The sequence below is a fragment of the Phascolarctos cinereus genome, unplaced genomic scaffold (assembly GCF_003287225.1).
Source record: "Phascolarctos cinereus isolate Bilbo 61053 unplaced genomic scaffold, phaCin_HiC Scaffold_8;HRSCAF=390, whole genome shotgun sequence".
NCBI lineage: Eukaryota > Metazoa > Chordata > Mammalia > Diprotodontia > Phascolarctidae > Phascolarctos > Phascolarctos cinereus.
Genome location: NW_027556291.1, coordinates 1,333,839 through 1,358,244, shown reverse-complemented (window position 1 = coordinate 1,358,244; position 24,406 = coordinate 1,333,839). Strand labels below are relative to the sequence as shown.

At 51.3% G+C, this 24,406-nt stretch overlaps 2 protein-coding genes across 2 annotated transcripts in view; both read left to right on the top strand.

Moving 5' to 3' along the window:
- Nucleotides 1-780, top strand: part of LOC110201042 (uncharacterized) — a 47,660-nt gene extending 46,880 nt beyond the window's left edge. The window contains exon 10 of the mRNA XM_020976504.2: nucleotides 117-780. Coding sequence (XP_020832163.2) covers nucleotides 117-318 — 202 coding nt within the window. The 3' untranslated portion in view covers nucleotides 319-780. The remainder of the gene's footprint in view (nucleotides 1-116) is intronic.
- LOC144455021 (relaxin receptor 2-like) lies at nucleotides 677-22,624 on the top strand. The gene is made up of 15 exons (XM_078147899.1): nucleotides 677-774; nucleotides 1,865-1,997; nucleotides 6,306-6,407; nucleotides 7,101-7,150; nucleotides 7,445-7,516; nucleotides 8,598-8,754; nucleotides 9,365-9,393; nucleotides 9,644-9,715; nucleotides 10,039-10,110; nucleotides 10,543-10,614; nucleotides 10,882-10,953; nucleotides 13,753-13,982; nucleotides 14,859-15,269; nucleotides 16,603-16,818; nucleotides 17,243-22,624. The coding sequence occupies exons 1-15, from the start codon at nucleotides 677-679 to the stop codon at nucleotides 17,491-17,493; spliced, it is 2,037 nt and encodes a 678-aa protein (XP_078004025.1). The 3' UTR covers nucleotides 17,494-22,624.
- The last annotated feature ends 1,782 nt before the right edge of the window (nucleotides 22,625-24,406 follow it).

Genomic DNA, 24,406 nt, shown 5'->3' with positions numbered 1-24,406 from the left:
TGTGTATATGGGGGGGGGTGCATGTGGGGGGAGGGGAAGGGGCCACACTGGAGAAGGGAGGGCTCAGCGCACAACTGGTCATTCAAGAAGACTGCTCCGCTTTGCTCCATGCACAGAACGCACAGACATCGCTTCCCCCCGGTCCTTTGTGCTTGTCAAGACTGGCTGGTTCCTGAAGGCAGACACAATGGCTTGTGCTGTGGATCCCCCAGGGCAGTTTCCGCACCAATCATTTCTTCATTCCTTCCTTCATTCCACAAAGCTCTTGTCACTTCTTCCAAGGCTCAGTGCTCAGTGCTAAGAGGGAGACAGGAATGAATAGGGCCTAGTCCCTGACCACAAGGAGCTCAAGTCTCTAAGGGGGTAAGACAAAGAACTGGGCTGCAAACATGGTGATTAGCGCCCAAGACAACAACCTGTGGGAAATCTCAAAGGAGGGAGGCATCACTTCCTGCACTATGAGACCAGAGATGGTGTTTGAGCAGAGCCTTGAAGAATATCACAGCCGGGGAACCAAGGATTGAGGTGGTTTGGGGGACATAGGGTTAGTCTAGGGGCCCGGTGGGAGCTAAAAAGCAGACTCCTATGCCAGCCAAAGGTACTGCGTGAGTGCCGGATCCAGGGCATGTAGCTGGTGAATACGTGAGCGATGCCACCCATTCCTCACCTCCTCACGATGTCGAGCTGTCACTGCCTCTTACTGCACATCCACCGGCCTGGCTCTCACTCTACACCTGCCATTGTCTGCCATTGTGTGATCAATTGGCTTTCCCTGTATGAAATTTGCTACTGTCTGTAGTTGTCTGCCTGTCACTGTATGCTGCGCCGTACCTAGGAATTTTGGCGTTTGGGGCAAGTTCCATTTTATTGGGGGGGGGGAGGTAGAGCGTCTAGAGTGTCACTTCTGTTCAGCCCATGGCTCAAGTTGACCAGAGCCATAGGTCCAGTGAGTTCAGGAGGCCGAGCTGTCGGGATACCAGCGTATCTAGGTGACAGCAACAAGGATGTAGACAGGACAGAGTGCGCCTGTTGTATTGTTGGGTAGTGGTGGAAGAGGGAGGGTCCCAAAGGAGCAGTGGGTTGTGAGAAGGAAGCCAGAGCCTCCTCCTGGTCCTGGATGTCAGGGGACCAGAGAGAAGAAAGACAAGCCTTGAAGGAGGTACCAAGAGGTTCCATATCTTCAAGAGAAAGGTAAGTTTTCAGTGAATGCACGTCAGAGGACAAGGCATTCCGGAAGATGCAATGGAAAGGGAGGGCAGAGAAGAGGAGGGACTGGAGATGACTAGGGGGGAGCTGGGCAGGGGCCACAGTTGGGAAGAACTAGCAGGGGAAATGGGTTCTGAACCCCAGGGCCTCTCCTCCTCAACTCTGAAACAGTCCCACAGAGGCTTCATTTTGTTCTTAGTTACAAAGCAAGGCAGAGAGCAGCATTGGTTGGCAAGTGGCCTTCTGGGGATGAGTCATTTCCCACAGGTACCAAGAGTACATGGAATGCACGTGCTAATGCTGGGTCACCATCCTTAGAGATGGCTTGTTGTGTCACTGGCCTCAGGGGTTCACACAGAGGGGGCTCTCTTAGGGTTTTGGTTGTTCTTGTTCAAGAAGGCAAAATACATGCTGGGGTCACTTACACTGAAATGGAGTCACTCATGGCAAGCCCCCTCTGCCACCACAATATTGACCATTGCAATAATTGATGGCAATTTGTGGAATGCTTGGTCTGTGCAGGGCAGTGTGTTCGAGGCTATGGAGACTGAGGGAGACACTCTGTACCCTCAGGGGTGGTGAGCACCCTATTGCCCTGGGGATCAAACCAAGCTTCACCAGTAATCCCCAGCGATTCCATGTGTCCCACATGCCACAGGCCTCCAGGCCAGTTGGAAGGCTTCAATACTCTGGAGCTTAGCAACAAGAAGCTAGCTGAGAGGCCAGCACCAGGAGAGAAAATGTGCCTCCCAAATGATGGCACCTGGGACATCCCCAGTCACCTCATGCTAGTTCGTTTTACCTGTATGCCATTTTACTCCCACAGTCCATCTGTTGCCTTTCACCAAATAGCGCGGGATCATAGGATCAGTGTCGTAAGGGACCTTAACCTAATCCCTTAATCTTATCGAGGAAGAAACCTTCAAGAAGTGAAGGACTTGCCCAGAGACCCGCGGGTATTAACTTGGCAGAGTCAGGATTCAAACCCAGGTCCCTTGTACTCCAAATTCAGCTCCCTTTCCACTGCTTTCCAGTGCACAAATACTCTTGATTGTCTGGCTAGCATTGTCTCTCATCATACATCTGTCATGGCTCCCATTTGCCAGTTTCTAGCTCAGTGTGGTCTTGCTGAAGGATACCCTCTGCCTTTGCATATTGACTGACTATTTCCTGTCATCTGTTGGTTTTTTAGCTGTCTGTATGTTGTAATGACTTGACCCAGAATCACAGACTCTCAGAAACTGTGTGCTGGAAGGGGACTCCAGCCCCATCTAGTCCAGTGAATGAGGCTTCCCCTCTACAACATTGGCCACTGTCTCAGCTGCGTCTTGGCCATTGTCTTCGCAAGTCTGACTGTGCGCTGTCATTGTTTTCCTGTGTCTGATCACTCACGGTGGCTCCAGTCATTATTTGTCTGTTCTCATCTGCCTAATACAACCCCACGAGGTCCCACAGCTCAGAAGCAGCCATGGGGACTTAATACTCTGCTGTTGCTGCTGTTATTATTAACAACAGTAATCATAGCTGGCATTTCTAGAGCGCTTGAAGTCTTACCAAATGTAGGACAAATACTATCTCATTTGATCTTCACAACAACCCTGGGAGGTGGGTGTCATTATAATCCCCATTTTACAGTTGAGGAAACTGAGGTGGACCGAGGTGAAATGACTTGCTCAGGGTCTCACAGCTGATTAAGTGCGTGAGGCTGGATTTGAACTCAGCTCTTCCTGACTCCAGGCCCAGGGCTCTCTCTCCACTGCACTGGGTCCCAGGTTCTTCATCCACAATAAGCTGTTTGTCTGCCCATCTCCGTCTGATGTCCTCTCTCTGCTTTTGTCCTTGTCTCTGTTTCAAGTCTTCCTTCCTCCCTTCCGGTCACTGAGCTCAGCATTGTGGAATTTACAGTGGATCCCTGCCCTCAAGGAACTTCCATGTGCCCCAGTGAGCTCTCTAAAGCAATCATTTTAGACTCTGCCCCTTCCCTGCTCAATAAACTCTGGTGGCTCCCTATTGCCCTGGGGATCAAACATAAAAGTCCTTCGTGACCCTTGTAGCCTTATGTCCTCTCCTGCCTGGGCCAACCCCTCTGACCTTGCTCTACATCACATACGATGTTCCATTTCCCACCTCCATGATTTTGCATTTCCTCCTCACTGCCTCCTCTTATGTCTCCATGTGTGCCTGTTCGCTCCCCCAGTAGCATCAGCCATCAGGCCTTTATTAACAGTTTCCTATGGGCTGAGGGCTGGGTGTACAAAGAAGGTAAAAACTTGATCCCAGCCCTCAAAGAACTTCCATCCTAAGGGGAGAAACAAGTAACTGCCTCAGGGTGTGTATCCCAGCTAGAGGACTGAGGCAGCCACTCCTCCCTTTGGCTTTTTTGGCTTTTGTGTCAATATCCTTGGGATGTCCGATGTCCACAGTCCCCACACAGGGCCAGGCACCCAGGACACAATGGAAGAGCCTTTCCATGCGGAGTGATGAGAGCTAGATTTTCCATAGGCAGAAATGAGATGAGCTCAGTGAGGGAGTTGGGGGGGGGGGGGGGACAAGCACCAAATCTAAGCTATGACCCTTGACAGAGGAAAACAAGTAACTGGCCCTTTGCCATCCAATTTGGTCGTGATCTAAGGAATAAGGAATATTAAAGGGAAGCTTAGATAGATCAAATTGGGCCTTGAAATGCTAAACAGGTGTTTAAGCTTGCTTTATCCTATAGACAATGGGGAGCCATTGAGGGCTTCTGAGCAAGGGAGTGACTTGATCAGAACTGGAAATGGATTCCATTCCCTTCAACAAGTACTAATTTAGAACTCAGTATGTCTAGGGCTGGAGGTATGAAGGTCAAAGGAAAAGTAGCTCCTGGCCTTCAGGAATTGGTCTTCCACTGGAGAGTGCAGTGTTTACACAATGGAGGCGGGCTACAGGGATGAGCCTTGAAGGAAACTCAGGATTCCAAGAAGCAGCTTCCAATGGGTCAGCACAGGTGGGGCTGCCCCTGTAGGCCAGGTGAAAGGTACTCAGGCTTCCACCTAGCAGTGGAAGTAGCTGTAGAAATCAGGAGATAGCTATGGAGATCTTGTGGCCCTGGGGATAGCAGGACTGAGCAGCTGGTCCAAGCCAACAATTCACAGGGCCTCCTCGTTGACTAAAAGGCTAGAGCTCCGAACTCCAGGGATTGGTGAAAGGCCAAAGTTGGGGCAGGCATTGAGGTGCAGTCTATCCTGAGCACAGCTTTGGCTGACCGTCTGTCTACTGTCCCCAGCTGGTGTCAGTCAGAGAGAGGTCAGGGCTAGGCATGGAGATCTGGGAAGCTGCAGTCACACAAAGGAGATCACCGAGCCTGTGGGGGGGCCCATGAGCTCATAGAGGGAGAGAGAGGAGAGAAGGGCAGGGGGGTGGGGGAACCAGCCTTTGATAAAGGGATAGTGAAAGGGCCAGTGAAGACCAAAGACAATAAGAGAATCCTCAGAAGGAGTGTGTGGGGTGGCTCTCTCAAGCTGACAGCACACACACCCTCAAAGTGGATGGACCCAGAGAAGAGGTTAGCACAGGCTCAGCTCAAGGAAGATCAGGGACTGCCTGAAGGAGTATTGGAGGGGGACTGGGGAGACAGGGGAGTGATATGTCTGTAAAAAAGAAAAGTGAATAAACCATCATTACAAAGGAAAACAATTAAAGGCAAGCACCTTGTAACCCTTAAAGTGTTCTGTAAGTGGGAATAAGTACAAGGAAGGAAAAGTGGGCAGTCAACAGCATGGTGCTTCGGGATAAGGCGGGAGGTGGAGACAGCTAAAGGCCTAGACGAAAGAAGAGTTGGGGTGAGGAGCAAGTAGGGAGGGGAGAGAGGCAAGGAGGGAGGGGAGAGAGACAGGGGAGGGGGAGAGCAAGGAGGGAAGGGAGAGAGACAGAGAGGGAGGGGGAGAGAGAAAGACAGGAAGGGAGGGGAGAGAGAGAGACGGGGAGGGAGGGGGCAGAACAAATAAGTCAATGGTAAGGCAGAAACAATGGTAGTGGAAAGCCTTAGCAGGGTCCAAAGAAGGGGCATGATCATATTGGTGTTTAGATAAATAGAGGGAAAGGAGTCAGGAGCAAAGGGAAGATACAATAATCATCGTCATTAGCATTTCCATGGCTCTTTAAAGTCTGCTAACCCTTTATAAGTATCTCATTTCATCCTCACAACAATCCCTGGAGGGAAGTGCTATTATTATCATCCTCATTTTACAGAGGAGGAAACTGAGGCAGACAGTGAAGTGACTTGCCCAGGGCCACACACCTAGTAAGTGCCTTAGGCGGGATTTGAGCTCAGGTCTTCCTGACTCCAGGCTCAGCACTCTATGCACTGTGGCGCCCCCTAGTTGAGAGGAGCAATGACTGGTGGACCAAGGTCCCAGAGGACTGAGGTGGAAGGTTTGGCTCCAGCTGGAAGAGTGAAAGCAGCAGAGGAAAAGAGGGAGGGTGAAAAGGGAGCCAAACCGTGGAAATGAGGAGTTGAGGGATCTCACGCTGGATGGCCCAGATCCATAACAATAAGAGCCCCTGTTTATATAGAACTTCAAAGTTCACAAAACACTTCACACACCCTGACCCTGCCAGACCTGGGTGCTAGGCATCTCCAGATCTTATTAGCCCCCTTTTTACAGATGAGGAAAAAGATTCAGAGAAGGGAGAGGACTTGGCCAGGGGCACATAGCTGATTACCATCGATGTCAGAGGTGGGAGTCAAAGGCATGTCCCTCCTGACTTCCCAAGGCCAGCATTCATGTATCCCAGAAAGGCAGCTGCCTTCAAGCCCTGTCACTGCTCCCTCCTCTGGGCCCCCACTGTTGGAGTTGCCTGGGATTCTTGTTTCCCTCTGGCCAGAGCCTGGCTCTTATGCCTCCCTTGTCCCCAGCATAGGGTCTCCAGGTAAGCATCAGTGCAAATGTTGAATGATGGAATACATTTGGTGGGATAGATTTTTCTCTCCCTCATTTACTAGACTGTACGTTCCCTGAGGACAGGGACTAGGTCCTTCCTTTTCTTGGACTCCCTGTAGTAACCTGCCACACAGCAGGGGCTCGGTTCAGACTGGTTGATTGATTGCCTTCTGCCAGGTATCTGCTCAACAACTCACTCAGCAAGATGCCCACCCCATCGATCTGTGCCGAGATGCCCGAGCTGACCTGGCTGTGAGTGTCTGCCCCATGGGCCTGGGGGTGAGGGCAGTGGCAGCCAAAGGTGTTCTGGGCTTAGAAGGAAGGACCTGCCTTCCCTCCTCTTTCCTACTTTGCTGAGGGATGTGGAGCATCAATGCCTATTGGACTCAGTGTACCTGAGTGGGCTGTATAGACCTGGGAGCCATAGACTGGAGGCTCACCTGCTCCCTGACCTTAACCTCCATCCCAGACCTTCTGACTCTCAGTCACCCTGGATCATCAGACTTAGAACTAGGAGGACCCTTTGAGAACATCAGTGTTACAGAAGGTACTGCAGCCCAGGGGAATGAATTGACTTACCCAAGGTCACACATGTTAGTAAGTGGCAGAGTTGGAATTTCACATCCAGGTCTTCTACCCCCCCCCTCCAATATTCTTGCATGGCTATTCTTACTTTGGGCCCATCAACTGACTGGGGGAAAGAGGCCTCTTTTCTCTGTCCCCACCATCCCCATCACCCATACTCCTCTTTCCTTTCCCTCTCCCTGCTCCTTGCACTCCATTTCTATCATGCCTTTTGCCCCCCTCTCCCTTCCTACTATTCTCCCTCTCCCTACCCCCTTTGCCCCCCTCTGCCTTCCCCCTTTTTCCCCCTTTCCCTCTTTTGCCCCCCTCCCTGCCCCCTTGCCCCCTCTCCCTTCCCCCTTTGTCCTGTCTCCCTTCCCCCTTTGCCCCCCTCTCCTTTCTTTTTAGATGCAGCAGCCCCATGGCCCCACTCCAGAAGCCAGCATTGGGGCTGCATTGTTGCTGGAACACCATGAGCCCACCTCTGCCTCCTCTGGAGCCTGAGGGATTCTTTGGTCTAGATGCAGTGGAAACAACACTCAATTGTTCAAATCCTACCTCAGCTACCTAAGAGCCAAGTGACCTTGAACCTGGACCTATTTGCCATCTGTAAAGGGGTTGTTAGTAATTTGGAGACGAGAGGGAGACAGACAGTGACAGAGAAAAAGATCCTTTCCAGCCCCAGTGCTCTATGGTCTCTTGGGGCCCAGAGGCCCATGAGGTCTTTCTGTCCCTTCCCCACCTTCCCACAGGGACTTGGAGAGAAATAAGCTGCAGAGCCTGGAGGGCTCTGTGTTCCGGGACTGTGGGGCCTTCACCGTGCTGTAAGTACGCCCCTTCATGCTCTCAGACCCCTGCCCAGCATCTGGAGGAGGGGGTCAGTCACCTTCCCCATCCTCTCAATTCTTCCTTTCCCCAGGCATCTCCCCCAATTTGGCATTTTGCTCAGGCCTCAGTCCCAGGGCCAGCAGAGCCTCCTGTTGGAATGCCTCATGAGTATACACGGCCCACAGCACTCCCATCCCACTGGCAGGAACCATGGCCACACAAGACAAGGACATTTTCCTTTTCCAAACCAAATCCTGAGCTGCTCTAAGATGTGCCCTAAGCCTTGATGTTGCCCTGAACCCCTTCCTTCCCTATCCAGCCCCAGCCTAGTGAGGGGATCCGTGCATCCATCCATCCATCCACCCATCTACCCACCCTTCCATCCATGTGCCCTCCCACCCATCCATCCATCTGCTGTGGTGGCAGCAGCTCTTGGCTAGTCCTAGGTACCGTACATGTGTTCTGGGGGCAGGCAGGGTCCAGTGTGGCTGACCCTAAAGCTGAGTTATGGGGCCTGCTGAGAGCACACAGTAAAGTAAGCAGCTTAACATAAACACTAACATACACAGAGAATAAATCTCAGGCAGGATTTGGAGCCCAGCACTGGCCTGGGAGGAAACAGATGGAGGGAGGAATCTCCTACTCTGGGCTCCTGCCAGCTCTTCTCTCCCTCCCCTCCAAAGCCCCTCTAACTGTCAAGGAGAGTCCACAGAGGTAGGAACAAGAGGCCTTGGAGGCCAAGGCCACACAGGTAGGTAGGAAGTGAGAAAGCCAGGATGATCAGAGTCACCATTTGGATTGATGCCTCCCAGGCTGCCCTGCTCCAAATCCTGGCCCTGCTGCTACCTCCGGTAGGTCCCTTCATTTTTCGTGGTCTGTTCTGTAAAGTGAAGGCATGGGATTTGATGCTGAGTTCTATTCTGGTTCCAAATTGAAGGTGCTGTCGATGAGCACCTTAACAAGCTTCCTTTCCTTGAAATTGGAGCTCATCTCGGGGTTTTCTGCTGCTTACCATCCTCTACCCCTGGATCTCTAACCTTTTTTTCCCAGCTCAGGCCACCTGCTTTTTCTCCACAGGTGTTCAGGGCCCCTGGCAGCCAAGCCTCCATCTAGCATCTGGCTTGCCAGAGATCCCAGAGGGCTGGCTCCCACTCCCCATCTCTTCCCAGTCCCCCATGGTGAGGAGAATGAGACCTGCCACTATCCGGGGGGCACCTGGACACGAACACTCCCTGTACCTACACAGGAAGTCCTTTCCATGACCTGGCTAGTGCAGCCCCTAGGGGACCTTGGAGCTCCAGACTTGGCCAAGTGCTTGGGCCTGAAACCTGCCCCTTCCCTGCGTGTCCCTTTGGACCTTTCCTGTAGCCAGCAGAGGCACTGGGCTATACTTAGGACCTAGCCTTTCACTGCACCCCCTACAGTGGTACAGCTCAGAAGAGCATGAATTACCATGCCCACTTCATGGATAAGGCATTTGACTCTGAAAGAGGCAGAGACTCACTCACTTAAGGCAGCACCAGACTTGTCATCCAGTACTCCTCCCTCCCCACCTCCGCATCCTCCCAGCTGTGAGGTGGGATCCTGTTCAGGCACCTGGATACCCAAAAGGACTTCACCAAAGCGGATATCTAGATCACATCTCCTCTGTTCCTTCTCACCCCAGGCTCTTCCCAGAAGTCCTGCCTAGGGGCTCTGCCTCCCTCTTGGCCTCGTGCCATGTGGCTGCCTCCCCTAGGCTCTCTGCAGCTTCTTCCCCCCAGCGTTTTCCTGCTGTATTCGTGTCATGTCTGTGTCTCCTTGGAACATGAGCTTCGTGTTTGTTCCCTTTTCTGTATCCCCAGCCCTTACTTAATGCAGCTCCTGGCATACAGTGAGTGCTTAGGAAATACTTTATGACCAACTGACTGACTAGTCTGGGGTGGGCACCATGGAAGATGGAAAGGGAAGAAAGGGACTTGGGGACTGAGAGAGAGGGAGAAATCTGGGCCAGGAACTGGACGGAGGTGAGTCAGCATGGGCTCTAATGGCACACAGTGAGAGGCCTTCTGGCCCCAAGGCTGCTAACTCACCAAGCCTGGACTGGGGCCCCCACTGAGCTCTGTCTTCTTGCCTCCTTCCAGAATTCTTCGGGGGAACTTGATCAAAACAATTGAGGAAGGGACCTTTGCCGAGCTTCCTCGCCTGGTGGAGCTGTGAGTGTCAATCATCCCTGAGACGGGGCTATGTTGTCAGGGGTTGGGGATGGGGGGGTGGGCTGAGGAGGCAGAGACTCCTCAGGAGCTGACTGGAGATGTCTCCTTATGTCCCATTGTAGGACAAAGAATCAAAGAATGTCAGAGTTGGAAGAAATCTTCTTAGGATAGAGAATGTCAGGGCTGGGAGTGCCTTTAGAACAGAGAATGGAGGAGTCCCGGGGTCCTCAGAACAGGCAATGTCAGAGCTGGAGGGCACTGTCCCTCTATCGACCACCCCCAGCCCCACATTTTGAATCTGGAACTGCTTTATCTCCCTGCAGAGACCTGTCCAACAACCTCCTGACAGAGATGCCTCCGTCGCTGTACCAGGGCCTCCAAGACCTGCAGATGCTGTGAGTTTGGCCTGCTTTGGTTATCTAAGGGCATCCACAGCGTTGTTATGACCGGAACCCAGAGCTTGACCCTCCTTCTTATCTGAGTGCATTGGAATTGGTCCAAGGTCACAGCCCTTGTGGTTTGAGGGGTGAAGGATGAGAGGCTTGGGGGAGGGGGAAGACAGCCCTGGGGCATCCAGACTCTGGACTATTCCCTCAACAAAACAGAAGGCAGTGGTTTCCCTTCAGCCCCACTGAGTGCTTCCTTACCCTGACACCATAAAGCCTCTGGTAATAGAAGTGACATTGCTGGTGATGAGACCAAGCAGGGTGTTATGATGAGGAAACTGAGGCTTAGAAGCCAAAAGAGCTGCTCATCACCCCGGGGTGATGCCCGGGTTGGGCCATGCCACCCCAGCCCCTCCAGGCCTCTCTGCTTTCTACTCACAGGAACATCTCTGCCAATCCTCTGAAGCAGATCCCTGTGGACCACTTTGACAGCCTCCCCCAGCTGCACTCACTGTAAGTGGAGGAGCTTCTTGGCCTAGGTTATGGGCAAGAAGGAAATACTAAAGGCCTGGGATTTGGAGACGCAGTCCAACCCTGGGGTTTTATAGATGAAGAAACTGAGGCCCAAGGCTGCTAAGTGACTTGCCTAGGTCACATAGAGTCAGTTTCCCACGACTCCAGTTCCCAGATTCTTTCCTCTCAAGGGGCAGCACTGGAGCAGAGTGGGTAGGACTCAGTGGCAATGTTCTCCACCTCTTCCTTTCCCTCTTCTCACTTCAGGAGCATGGAGGGCATGGAGATCCCCAACATTCAGAACCGAATGTTCCAGAAACTGGCCAACCTGTCCCACATGTGAGAGCCTGGGGGGGCGGGGGGACTGGCTGAGGACTATGGGATGACCCCTTTACTGAACCTCATTCTCTGTGGTCAGGAGGGTGGGGGGAGTGCTGAGGTGAGAGAGTGGGGACAGAGCTTTCTGTGGAGTGTGAATCTCCCTCCACTGGAAGAGGGGCTCCTGGGTCTTCCCAGTTAGGGAGGTCAGTTTTGGGGTGCACATGAGGGCAACACTTGGTCATCTGAGAAGGACAGAGGGCTTGTGCTTGGCACTGAGTAGGCCCTACGGTTTAGGAAAAGGACACAGACAAGTTGGTCAGACCATCCGGAGAAGGGGGAAGGGGCCCCAGTCCTTGCTTCATAATAACAAATCATAACGGCTAGCATTTCTATGGTGTGGACTGCACACCAGACACCGTGCTAGGCACCTTACAGATATCCTCCCATTTCATCTTCGCAACAAGCCTGAGAGGTAGGTTACATTCTGGTCCCCATTTTACAGTTCAGGAAACTGAGGCAGCCAGAAGTTCACTAACTTACCTAGGGTCACACAGCCCAGAAGTGTCTGAGGCTACATTTGAACTCAGGTCTCCTTGACTTCAGGCCAGGGCTCTGTGCGCTGTGACACCCCCTAGCTGTGTCTGAGAATTGACTGAAGGAACTGAGGTATGCTTAGCCTAGCTTAGAGACGCAGAATGGATGTTTTGGGATATTTGACGGGTTGTCTTGTGGAAGAGCTACTAGAAGCCGAGGTTGCAGAGAAGGAAGGGCCAGGAAGGCAGATCTAGGCTCTTTTAGAAGCTAGTGGGTTCGCTCTCATTGTGAGTCCACAGTCAGTCCACAAGCATTTACTAGGCACTGTGTGTGCTAAGTGCTGAAGATATGACAAAAGCCAGAAACAGTCCCTGCCCTCAAGGAGCTTACAGTCCAATGGGGAGCCAACACGCAGACAAATATGTATAAACAAGCTTTATACTGGGTAAATTGTGGTACAGTCAAATACAGTAGAAGAAAGGCACCAGCATTAAGGGAGATCCAGTCAGGGACTAGGCTTCCTGGAGAAGGTGGGATCTTAGCTGAGGCTTGTCAGGAGACAGGAGGGAGAGCATTCCAGGCATGGGGACAGCTGGAGAGAATGCCCAGAGCCAAGAAGAGAAGGACAGCGGGGAGGCCGGGGTCATTGGATAGAAGGGGACGTGGTGAGAAGATTAGAAAGGGTGGAGGGGGTGGGGCATGAAGGGCATTGAATGTCAAGGAGAGCATCTTGTATTTGTTCCTGGAGGCCCTAGGGAGCCCCTGGAGTCTACTGAGTAAGGGAGTGACCTGGTCATATTAATACTTTGACAGCTGAGTGGGGAATGGAGTTGAGTAAGGAGCCACTTGAGGCAGGAGCTACTGTGATAATCTAGGTCTGAGGTGATGAGGAGAGATGTTACAAAGGTGATATGGATGGGATTTGGCACCAGCTTGGACACGAGAGGGTTAGAGAGAGTGAGGTATCAAGGATGACATCTAGACTAGGAGCCTGGGGGACCAGGGAGCATGGTGGGAAGAGGGGAGAGTCTGGCCAAGAAAGACGACCTCTCGTGTTGCTAATGTTTCTTGTTTCTCATAAATATATTGAGTTTAAGATGCCTACCAGACATCCAATTTGATATATCTCATAGGCAGTTGGAGATGTGAAACTGGAGGTCGGGAGTGAGGTTAGGGCTCCCTCAATAGTTCTGAGAATCATCAGCATAGAGCTAAAAATGAAATCAATGGGAACTGATGAGATCATCAAGTGAGATAGTATGGAGGGAAAGGAGAAGAGGGCCCAGGACAGAGCCCTGGGGGTCCCCCACAGTTGGCCAGTGCAACCTCAGTGAAGATCCAGCAATGGAAGATGAGACCCAGGAGAGGGAAGAGAGCATCCAGCAGAAAGGGGTTATCGGCCGTGTCTGAGGCCACAGAAGGGTTGAGGAGGATGAGAACTGAGGAAAGGCCACTGGATTTGTACTATCACCTTTGGAGAGAGCAGTGACAGGTGAATGATGAAGTTGGAAGCAAGACTGCAGAGCGTAAGGAAAAGAGGGGGGGCAGCTAGGTGGCACAGTGGATAGAGCACTGGCCCTGGAGTCAGGAGGACCTGAGTTCAAATCCGGCTCCAGACACATGACACTCACTAGCTGTGTGACTCTGGTCAAGTCACTTAACCCCGATTGCCACACATTAAAAAAAGAGAGAGAGAGACGTGCGGTGGGGAGAGAGAGAAGAAGTGGAGGAGCCTTCTCCACTTTGGCCATCCAGGGAAAGACAGCCACCTATCAATAGCTACAGGAGAGCTGGAACAACTGAGAGAGGGTGAGGGAGCCATGAGCATGTTTGTGGGCGGCAGACAGGAAGAAATTGAAGATTAGAGAGAGAAAGGGCACCATAGTTTCCTGGAGGAGAACTGGATGGAGAGAGAGGCGGTGGTGGTCCTGGTCCCACCCCTAGTCCTTCATTTTCAGAGGATAGAGGAGAGTATGCATGCTGAGGTTGGCTAGCCACCTGGTGGATTGAGTGCCGAGCTCAGATTGCTGAGGAGTGAGAAGAGAGGAAGCAGAGGCAGCTATTGGAGGCATTTGGATGAGAAGGGGGGGGGCGGGGATAGAATCCAAAAGCTTGAGGGGACAGCGAGCTCTGGGAACCGTCCTTCTGTCCTCACGTGTTCAAAGGCTCCAGGAGGTTGAAACTTGGAGGGGAAGCTATGGGGGAGGAGGGTTAGGGAAGCCTTGGCCAGCCTGCCTTGGCTTTTTGTAACCCCCTTCTTTCCCTCTGGCCCCGCCCCCGCAGTTACTTCGACCACTTTCAGTACTGCAGCTACGCCCCCCACGTGCGCAGCTGTCAGCCCAACACTGACGGCATCTCCTCCTTGGAGAACCTGCTGGCCAACCTGCTGCTGCGTGTCTTCGTCTGGGTCATCGCCTGCACCACCTGCCTGGGCAACCTCTTCGTGGTGTGCATGCGCTCCCTCATCGTGCCCGAGAACTTCCAGCACGCCATGGCCATCAAGTGTCTGTGCTGTGAGCCATCCCAAAGGGGCTGGGCCAGGGAGGAGGTGGCACTTCTGTGGCACTGCCAGGGGAGCTGGGCACCTCTCGCTGGGTTTAGGGTTAGCGCTGTTTTACCTTTCCTCCCAATAACCCCCCGAAAGGATGCTGATACAGGGGAGGAACGGAACAGGCATTTATTAAGGACCCACTGTGTGCCTACAAACAGGATCCCATCTGATCCTCACGGCAACCCTGGGAGGAAGGTGATGTTATTACCCTTATTTTACAGTTGAGGAAACAGACAGACAGATGTGAAGGGAGTCGTCCAAGGTCGCACATCTCTTAAGTATGTGACTGCAAGACTTCCTGACTGCAGACCCTGTGCTCTAGGCACCTAGCAACAAGGATTATGAGGAGGGAGTGAAGGGCAAAGAGAGCCTCTTGCACACTGAGCCCTTTACTGGATGCCCTCAGGGAACTTAGGTTCTAGGTGGGCAAGATGGCCCAGACACAGACAGCAGCTCCAATTTAAGGACCTTGGAGAGGCACGGAGGGAGAAGGCAATCGCTAGCTCTGGAAATGGAGGAGACACACAGGGAGGCCAGGAAGGAGTCCCATGGCTTGGCCTCAGTTCTCTCCTCTGGCTGTGAAATGGAGGGGAACGCAGGACACGTTCAGCTAGATGCTTGGGCTCTGAAATTCCAGGAATTGCCCCTCTGCCCCGCCGGCGTCTAGATACCCAAGCTCTCTCACACACGTGTATACACGCGTGTATGCCCATAGCCAGCCCAGATGCATGCACGCGTGCGCATGGGCAGATTCACGCCGGCTCGCACAGACTCAGGGCCACACACGCGTGCCATCTCCATTGGGCTGGGTCTCACATCTATCTTTGCTCCACTCTAGGTGCCGACTTCCTCATGGGCATTTACCTGTTCTTTATCGGCGCCTCTGACCTGCGCTACGCTGGCGAATACAACAAACACGCCCAGGCTTGGATGGCCAGCTCCCAGTGCCAGGCCGTGGGCTGCCTGGCCATGCTGTCATCCGAGGTCTCTGTGCTGTTACTCACCTACATGACGCTAGAGAAATACATAGGCATCGTCTTTCCTTTTAGCCGCTACCGAGCCGGCCGCAGGCAGACCCTCGCCACTCTGGTGGCCATTTGGTTAGTGGGCTTCACCATCGCTGTGGTGCCCTTCTGGAGCCGAGGCCCCTTCGGCAATTACTACGGCAGCAATGGCGTCTGCTTCCCTCTCCATTTTGACACTACTGAGAGCGCCATGGCCCAGCACTACTCCACTGCCATCTTTCTAGGTGAGGGGGCCTGCACAGGGAGTTCTTGTTGGGGGGGGGGAGTAGCAGCCATTGAGACCACGGGCTGGACCTTGTTGGTTACCTGGAGGGATGAATAGATGAATAGAAGATCTCAGACATCTGGAATTCTGCTAAGGCACTAGGTGCCCCCTCAAAGCTCCTCAGAGTTTAGGTCCCTCCTTGGCAGTGTCTCCAACCCTTACGATCCCAGACCCAGAGCTGGAAGGGTCCTCACAAGGGCCTCCCAGGGGATCAAGGCCACCCCCCACATTGACATCTTCTAGACTAGGAGCTCTTCACTGGTTTGGTAGCATGGTGCCCTTTGGCTGTCTGGTGGGAAAGAAGCTGATGGATGCCTTCTCAGAATCCAAGTTGGTGCCTACTTTGAAGGCAATGCTAGAATTCAATTGGAAAGTCATGAAATAAAGATGTCATTTTTTTTCTCTCATCTAAATTCACAGACCCCCTGAAATCCACCCACAGACTCCTTGGGGGTCTATGGAGCCTAGGTCAAAAGCCCCTTCTCTAGAAGGAGAGCCAGTCAATCAATCAATACGTTTATTAAGGGCCTGCTACATGCCCTAAGCATGGAGCCAGGCTCCAGCTCTCCAAAGATGAGCACTGTGTAAATATCAGCGATTACCCATCAGTCTTCCAGCAAGCGTCTATTGGGTGCTAGGGAGACAAAGATGAAGAATGGGAGAACCTTTACTCTCAAGAATCTTCTGTTCTGACATGGGAGGCAACAGGCATAACATACACATGTACACACATAGGTATGTATATGCACACATGCATACATGTGTACTGTGCACGCACGCGCCAGCATACGTGTGCTGTACACATGGACACAAGCTGGACCTAGGCGTGTATCTGCATGCATGCATGCATAAATACACACATATGTACTGTGTACAATATACCTACCCAGACATGTGTGCATATATGCATACACACCTGTACCGTGTGTTACACATATGCACACACACACGCATACACAGAATAAATACAGAGTAGTTGAGTGCTGCCCCTCCTGGATCACTGCCTTGTTGTGGCAGAAGGGGCTTGTATAGCTCAATGAAACTAGGAGCTATGCCATGCAGGGCTACCCAGGATGAACAGGTCATAGTAGAGAGCTCTAATAAAAGGTGACCCACTGGAAAAGGAAACGGCAAACCATTATGGGATCTTTGCCAAGAAAACTCCACAGATAGCATGGTCCACGGGGTCACAAAGAGTCAGACACCACTGAACACGCTCTGTCTGGAAGGAAGGTAGAAGGAAGGAGGGGCGAGCGCATCCCATCCATGGACACTGTTCTGTCCCACTGCAGGGGTCAACCTGATTGCCTTCATCACCATGGTCGCAGCCTACAGTAGCATGTTCCACTCGGTCCGTGTCTGCCGTGCCCGCTCAGCAGAGCCCGGCACCTTTTCTCGGGAGGTCTCTATTGCCAAGCGCTTCTTCTTCATTGTCTTTACCGATGCCCTCTGCTGGCTTCCCATCTTCCTCCTAAAGCTGCTGTCGCTGCTGCAGCTGGAAATCCCAGGTATGCAGAGCAAGGGGGATCCTCCCTGAAGTATCCTTTCCCCTCACCCTTGCTCTGTCTCTCTGTCTCTGTCTCCTGCAGCCTGATCTCTTGCCAGGGTCAGAGGTTGGGGAGAGTGAGTGTTACTAGGGGATGGGGAGGAAATCTGGGGTCTCCGGCAAGGGCTGACAATATGAAGCATGGGCATAAGGGGGAGGGGGGAGGGAGAGAGAGAAAGGGACAGGTCGAAAACTTGGACTTAGAAGGCATGACGGTGGTCACCCAGCCTTCTGAGGCCAAGCTGGGCTTTGAACCTAGGCCCTCAGCCTCCAAATGTAAGCCTGTATTCGGGGAGTGGAGGGGCCTGGCTGGTCAGGCTGGGGGCCAGGCCCTGCTTTTCCAATAGATCCCAAGCTCCTTGGCTAACATCTGCTTCCCTCCTCAGGCACAATTACCTCCTGGGTGGTCATCTTCATTCTGCCCATCAACAGCGCCCTTAACCCCGTCCTCTATACCATCACCACGTCACCCTTCCAGGAGAGACTGAAGCAGTGTCTTCGGCGAGAGAATCATTCTCTCCCCTCCTCCCAATCCACAGGCCCAAGCTTCACCCTGGTGCCGCTCCAAGCCACTAGAGACCTGTTGGGCCCAGTGGCCCAGCACACAGGGAGGACTGCGTTTGGGCCTCAGGACTGAAAGAGGGTGACATATGGGGGGAGGGGGGAGAGAGTGTCTGTGTGTGTGCTATGTGTGTGCGTGTGCATGTATGTGTGTGCATGTAAGCACACATGTGCCTGTGTGTGTGTGTGTGTATGTAGAGGGGAGAGGGAATCAGGGACCCAGATCAGAGATGGCATTGGCCCTGAGCATGGCCCCCAAACTGGGACCCGAGTGCTCTGGGACTGAATGGAAGAACCATGATGGGGAAAGTGCCCCCTCTCCTTGCCATGGCGGGTCCTCATCTCAGCAGAATGGCCTCGTGTCCACTGGACAGCCCAAGGACGAGGGGCACAAGGGAGGGAGAAGGAGAGGTCAGGCATTGGCACCCCTGGGTTCTGTCTCATCTCAAAGTCACACATACTCACTTGGAAGATGGGAACGAAGACCCAGACCTGCCCCAACCCAAACACACACCCAAACACACACACACACACACACACACACACACACACACACACACACACATGCACACATGCACACACAGCTGTCTGGAACCACTAAGGTCGTGTTTGTTTGGGGTGTTTTGGGACCCTCAGATTAGAGGTCAGAGAAGAGCCCAGAAATCTTTTTAGCCCCTGGTCCCACTGTCATCAGACCCTACTCCAAAGACTCTGTTAGGGGATGGGAGAACAAGGAAGCGCTCCAGGCCTTCCCCCCTGACCTCAGACCAGGCTGGTACACTCCTACTCCCACATCCCAGGACTTTCTCCCAATAGATCCTCCCCACAAACCACCCCCTGACAATAGGCCACCCATCTCCCTGTTTATCTTCCCCTCACCAGCCTCATTCCCCCAATCTTACCCACTGTCCCACCCCATGCCATCCTGGCCTCAGTCCTCCCTTGTTCTCTTACCAAAAATGGGGCAGCCACATGGTAATGTTGGGTGTCTAGCTATATCTATAGCTATATAGATATGATTTTTCAGTGGTGGGGTCACAGATGCCCTTTTCACCCTTCCCCCCCCCATCTGCCCAGTTTCCCACAATCCCATCCTCAGCTCCCTGGGCTGAGGCCCCTTGCAGATATCATAGAGAGGAACAGTTACAGGGAGGCTCTACTCCTGACTAGATATGTGACCTTGTCATTTCCTTCTCTGAGCCTCAATTTCCCAAGCCACAGCCTGAGGGGGTTGGGCTTGCCTGAGGATGCTTCATTTCCTTCTGGCTCTGGTATTCAGAGAGGTTTGGTTGAAAAAGAATGAAACTCTGGCCACATATGGTTATGATCAGGTGGCCACTGGGGGTGCAGTCAAGGCCCCTCTGGATCAATAGAAGAGACTGGAGGGAGGGTTTTAATCAAGCTAAAAACCTTGCCCTGGCCCCATCATCCAAGGAGATCCTTAGGCCAAGATGGCCTGCCTGTGGCAGCAAGTGGGCTTGAGGACACACACCTGAGCCTCTAGGTGTGAGCAGGGACAGTTCTCCCTTGCCTGGGGCACACTGAGCATTATTAGCACCCCCTGTCCCTGCATATCACTCAGGATGGTGGAATGGAGCCTCTGACTGTGGGGGTTAGGGCCCTGGGGACTCCTTTTGAGCACATGCTGAACACATCTGTCCTCAGATTTCCTGGTAGCCTTGGAGGCAGGCTTTCTGCCTAGGTTTAAATGTTGATTACCACCTGTGTGACTTCAAGCAAGTCCCACCCCTGCCTTGGGCTCAGTGAAAAAGGCGGTGGTCCTGTGGGACCAACCCTTTCTTGCCATGTTGCAGGGAGGGAAAAGAGGGGGCAGAGAGAGTCCCTGCTCTTTCCCAGATGGGTTCTTCCCTTGGCTGCCCTGATATCTAGCTACCAGGGGATATTCTGAGCTCTCCTTTGAGGGGAGGATGGATGGATTCCTGCCAGCCAGGACCCCTCCCTCCATTTATAACATCATGGAGCATAAGGGAGATGAAGATGAAGAGGAAAGAGAGGCCAGAACAAGGAGAAAGAATCCACCAGGCCCAGCCCCAGCCTGGGCATGGGCGTCCTACCTCTGATCTAGTGCAGCAAGGATGGGAAAGGCAGAGGCAGGAGGCAGGACCATGCTAGTGGCCAGCCGGAAGGCTACCCTTATCTTCCTGGAATGAACTGGGATTTCCACCCATTATAAGTTTTCCTGCCCTCAGCTTCTGAAATGGGGCCAGGGCAGGACCAGGACCTGGCTGGTTCAGGGTCCTTTGCCACACCTTCAGCAGGTGGTGTAGAGGATGGACCCACTGTAGGCCAGACACTGTGTTAAATGCTCTCCAGGATCTCCCAGTTTAGTGCCCTAGAAGTGGGGTACTCAGTGTGGGCCTTCTGAACAGTGTGGTGCAGGGGGAGGGCCTGGCTTCCCATCCCCCCTCACACATGACTGCGTGACTCCGAGGAGGCTATGCCATCTCCCTGGGTAAAATCAGGGGGTTGGCCTTGACAGCCCCTGGAGGCCCTTTCAGCTTCAGCTTGGTGTATGAGCCTGGGGCCCTATCCACCTGGATGTTCCGGTTCATGTCTTCTTGGCCATCAATGACTTCCTGCCATCAGGGGTCCAGATGTGCCTCTCTTGATTCACCCACACCCTGCAAGTGGCCCCTGAGAAAAAGCCAACAGAGACCAGTGCAGAATGGAAAGAAGTCATTCCCCAGTGCCCAGAGGGGCACCCAGGAACAGGGAGAGGCCCCTGGCATCTTGGCACATTTGGGACAGCTGCAGCTGGTCTCCAATATGGGAGGGGTTCTCCAAGGTCTGCCTAGCAGCCAAGGCTCAGGGGCCCCCAGTCAGAAGGCCTCATCCAGTATGGGAGCTCCCAAAAAGGTGGGAGTGGATGGGGGTCCCCTTCCTCCCAACAGGGGGACCCAACTGGGACTTTCCTTTGCTACATGCTACATTACCATCTCCCTGGCCCCAGCACTGTCCATCATTCCAAATCTACTGCCTGCCGACTTGGTACTTAAAACTATTCTGAGGCCCTTTTGGGCAAAATTGATGCAGCCTCACCCTAACCAGTCTCTTCTCCCATGATTTCTTATTGTCTGGGACACTTATCATGTGCCCTCCAGACCCCAGGCAAGTTCCCTCTTCCCCAGGAAACATGCCTCGGCCACCCAGGACCCTGGTGACCACTAGCTCTCCCTCTACATTCAGTTCATCTTCCCTGACCAGCTGGCCAAGAACTGCAGAGTCCAGGGAGAAAAGCCCAGCCCTCCCCTCGCTGCTCTCAGGACACTCTGAAAGGACTGCTCATCCCTGAGCATTTCTTCTCCTTCTCCTACCCCCATCCTGGCTCTGTTGGCCCAAGGCCTTCGGTCAAAGCCCCCGGGGAGGAGAGACGTGCTTTTAGCCCAGAGCATGCTGTCCCCTCCAGACTGAAATCTAGGCTGGGTCTTGGCAGCCAATACTGAGGAGGCAAAACGCAAGGCAGGATTTTGGAGAGGCGGGGTAGGAGGAGAATAGAGGAGAAAGGTGGGGCACTCAGGGTCTCCAGGTAAGCGTGTCCTCAAGGGTGGGAGCAGGAGGCTTCGAGGCCAGGGGGCCAAAGAGGGGCCAGCCCAGCTGGCATTCTGCTCAGACCCTACTGGGAGGTGGCTTGGGATTTTGTACTGTGGGGGTGAGGGACCAGAACTCTGTATTCGGATGGCACTGTGTATTGTGAGTTTGGGCTTCCAAAAAAGGCAGGTCCCTGCTGCAAAATCTGTTCACCAATGGGGAGAGGACAGATGCCTGAATCCAGGGAGAGAGAGCCCCACCTTCTGGTGAAAATCAGAGAACATCAGTGCTAGACATGGGATATGGGAATTCAGTCAGTCAGTCACCAAGGCCAGATGCAGCGCCCCCTCTGTGCCAGGCACCGTGCTAAGGGCTAAGGATACAAAGAAAGGCAAAAGCAAGGAGCTCCTGGGGGAGAGGGGAGACGGAAGGGATGAGCTGCCAATCCATAGCTCTATACAAGCCACACACAGAGCGTATGGAGGAGCATTCTCAGAGGGGAAGGCGCCAAGAACTGGACCAGGAGCAGAGAGCCTCCAAAGAAGCCAGTGACTGGCTCTGATCGGAGCAAGTGAGGAAGCAGGGCATTCCTGGCATGGGGCAAAGGCATGGAGGTGGGAGATAAGAGCATGGGGGGGGAGGGCAGAGAATGAGCAAGTAGACCAGGCTGGCTGAATCACACACGCCTTTTAGTTTGCTTTTGTCTTCACATCCCCTCCCTTCATTTCCCCTCTCTCATCCCTTAGAACAAAGAATAATAAAGAAAGAGGGAGAAAAGCACAGTTCAGTGCCACTAACCACTACCCAGAATCCAACAGTACAGGCAGTGCTCCATACCCATAGTCCTCCATAGGTGCTTTCTCATGTTTCTTCTTTGGTGCCCAGCTTGCTCATTGTGACCACGTGGTGTTTTTGGTCATTCCACTGACATTGTTGTCATGTGCTCTAGCTTCTGTGCCACTCACTTTGCCTCATGTTACAGAAGTTTCCTCCTCATATTCCGTGTAGCCATTCCCCAAGTGACGGGCATGTTCTTTGTTTCTAGGCTTTTGTGCTGAATCTTTTGGTGTATAAGGGACCTTTCTTTTTCATCATGGACCTTCTTGGGGTATACGTCTAGTCACTAATAGTCACTTTCATAAAGTAATTCCAGATTGCTTTGCAGAGTGGCTGGACAAGTCCAGTTCCACCAACTACGAAGCAACATCCCTCTCTTTCTACAGCCCTTCCAACATTGACTATTCCCATCTGTTCTCATCTTTGCTCATTTGTTGGGGGGGGGGCGGGGGTACAACTTCTGAGTTGTTTTGATTTGTATTTCTCTTTGTTAATATTTCAAAACAATCTTTCATGTGGCAATTAGCAGTTTACAATTGTTTCGAGAGCTATTTGTTCATGCCCATCAGGGAATGGCTTTTGATCTTATGTATTTGTGTTATTTGTTCCACGTGTAAATTAGATTTCAGATCCTTAGTGGAGATTTTCGATGTTTTTTTTTTCTAATTGACCACTTTCCTTCTTATCCTAGTTGCATGGATTTTGTTTGTGCATAAGCATTTCTGTAATTCTGTAATCAAAATTCTGTTTTATCTTTTGTGATCAGCTCTATTGCTTATTTGAATAAACATTTTCCCCACTTGTTGTAACTGTGAAAAGTACCTAACATGTGTTTCTTGTGATTTTGTTATGAAGTGTCTTGTTTTCTTTTTTAATATTCAGGCCACACATCAATTTTGACCCTAATTCCCCAGTGATGTATGGTGTGAGATTTAGTTCAAAGGCAGACTTCTGCCAGATCTCTTTCTAGTTTTCCTAGAAGGTCTTGTCAAATAGGGAAGTCTTTTCAAAGTAGTTATGCTCTTGAGTTTCTTAAACACTAAACTGATGAGTTCACCCATTTCTAATCTAGCCTTATCTAGTCTGTTCTGCTTGTCAACTTATCTAGGTTTTGAAGCAGTGTGGAATGCTTTGGATGATTTCTATTCCATTTTACTATTTGAGGTCTGGAAGTGCTATTACCATTTCACTCCTACTTTTTTTACCCCATCATTTCCCTTGAAATTGAAAACTTTTTGTTCCTCCAAAGGAGTCTTATTATTTGTCTAGTCATGTAAAGTATCCCTTTGTTAGAATATAGCATTAGATCTATAAATTAATGTAGGTAGTAGCACACATTTTTATTATTTTGATACAGCCCAGCCAGGAGTACAAGGTATTTAAGTCATTTGTTCTATCTTTTAATAATGTTTTTGTAACATCTATACAGGTCTTCAACATGGCTTCGAAGATTTCTCCCCAAATACGTGATGTACTTTGTAATGATTTTCGACGGGACTTCTCTTTCCATTATTTCATCTTGGGTTTGGTTATACAGAAATGCTTTACTGTTTTGGATGATTATCTGGGGTTTTCTGCGTAAACCATCACATTGTCAGCAAACAGGAATAGTTGCGTCTCCTCTTTGCATATCTTTATGCCTTTCTTTTTCTTCCTTTATCGTTCTCAATAACATTTCTAGAACTATGTCATAAAACATCGGAGAAAGGGGGTATCCTTGCTTTACTCTTATATTTATTGGAACAGTTTCCATTGTTTCCACATTATGCATAATGCTCACCTTTAGTTTGGGATACATGTTTTAATCACGTTGGGTTTTTTGAAGGGTTCTTCTATATCTCTGTTTTGCGTTATCGTTTTTTAAAGCATAAATGCAAATAGGTTGTCAAAGATTTTTCTTTATCTGATGATAAGACCATGTGGCTTGAGGTGTAATTTTTTTTAAATATCATTAATTCTATTCATTGTTTTCTTAATGTTGGTCCATCACTGCATCTCTGGTATAAATCCAACCGGATCACAGAGACTAATTTTGAGGGAGCCATTCCTTTAGGATTTCTGCCTAGATTTTATTTTGAGTTTTTGGATTAATATTCAATAATAGCATTGGTCTATAGCTCCTTTTCTTTGCTTTGTCCTTCCCTGGTTTAGGTATTAGGACTGTGTTTGTCTCTTTTTATAAAAGGAGTTTGACAAAGTGCTTTCTTTCTCAGTTTTTGAGAATATGGGTAGTACAAATGTTAATCGCGCTTTACACGTCTGATGACTTTTTCTGAAGCTGGATTGTTTAAGATCCCTATTTCATTTCTGTTTATGTGGGTACTTTTGGTTTTGCAGACATTCTTCTATTTCTTCTCATTTCCAGTTTTTCTGGCATATATTTGTTCGTAGCAGAATCTGATTATTAATTTTGTTTTTTCTGTCTATTGCGATTTCAACTTATTCATTTTGTTTTCTAATTTTGCAGATTTGATTTTCCTTCCTCTTTTTAACCTGTTTATCTAAGAGCTTACTGATATGTTTGTTTGTTTTTCCCAAAGAATCAGCTTAGAGTTTTGTTCTATAGCAGGGGTGGGGAACCTGCAGGCTTGGGGCCACATGTG

Bases quoted from the DNA above. Each gene is read 5' to 3' on its own strand.
- LOC144455021 (XM_078147899.1), top strand. From the start codon at position 677: ATGTCGAGCTGTCACTGCCTCTTACTGCACATCCACCGGCCTGGCTCT. The intron at 7,151-7,444 runs GTTGCTGGAACA...ACCTTCCCACAG, and splicing joins GCCAGCATTGGGGCTGCATT to GGACTTGGAGAGAAATAAGC. The intron at 9,716-10,038 runs GTGAGTGTCAAT...ATCTCCCTGCAG, and splicing joins CTTCCTCGCCTGGTGGAGCT to AGACCTGTCCAACAACCTCC.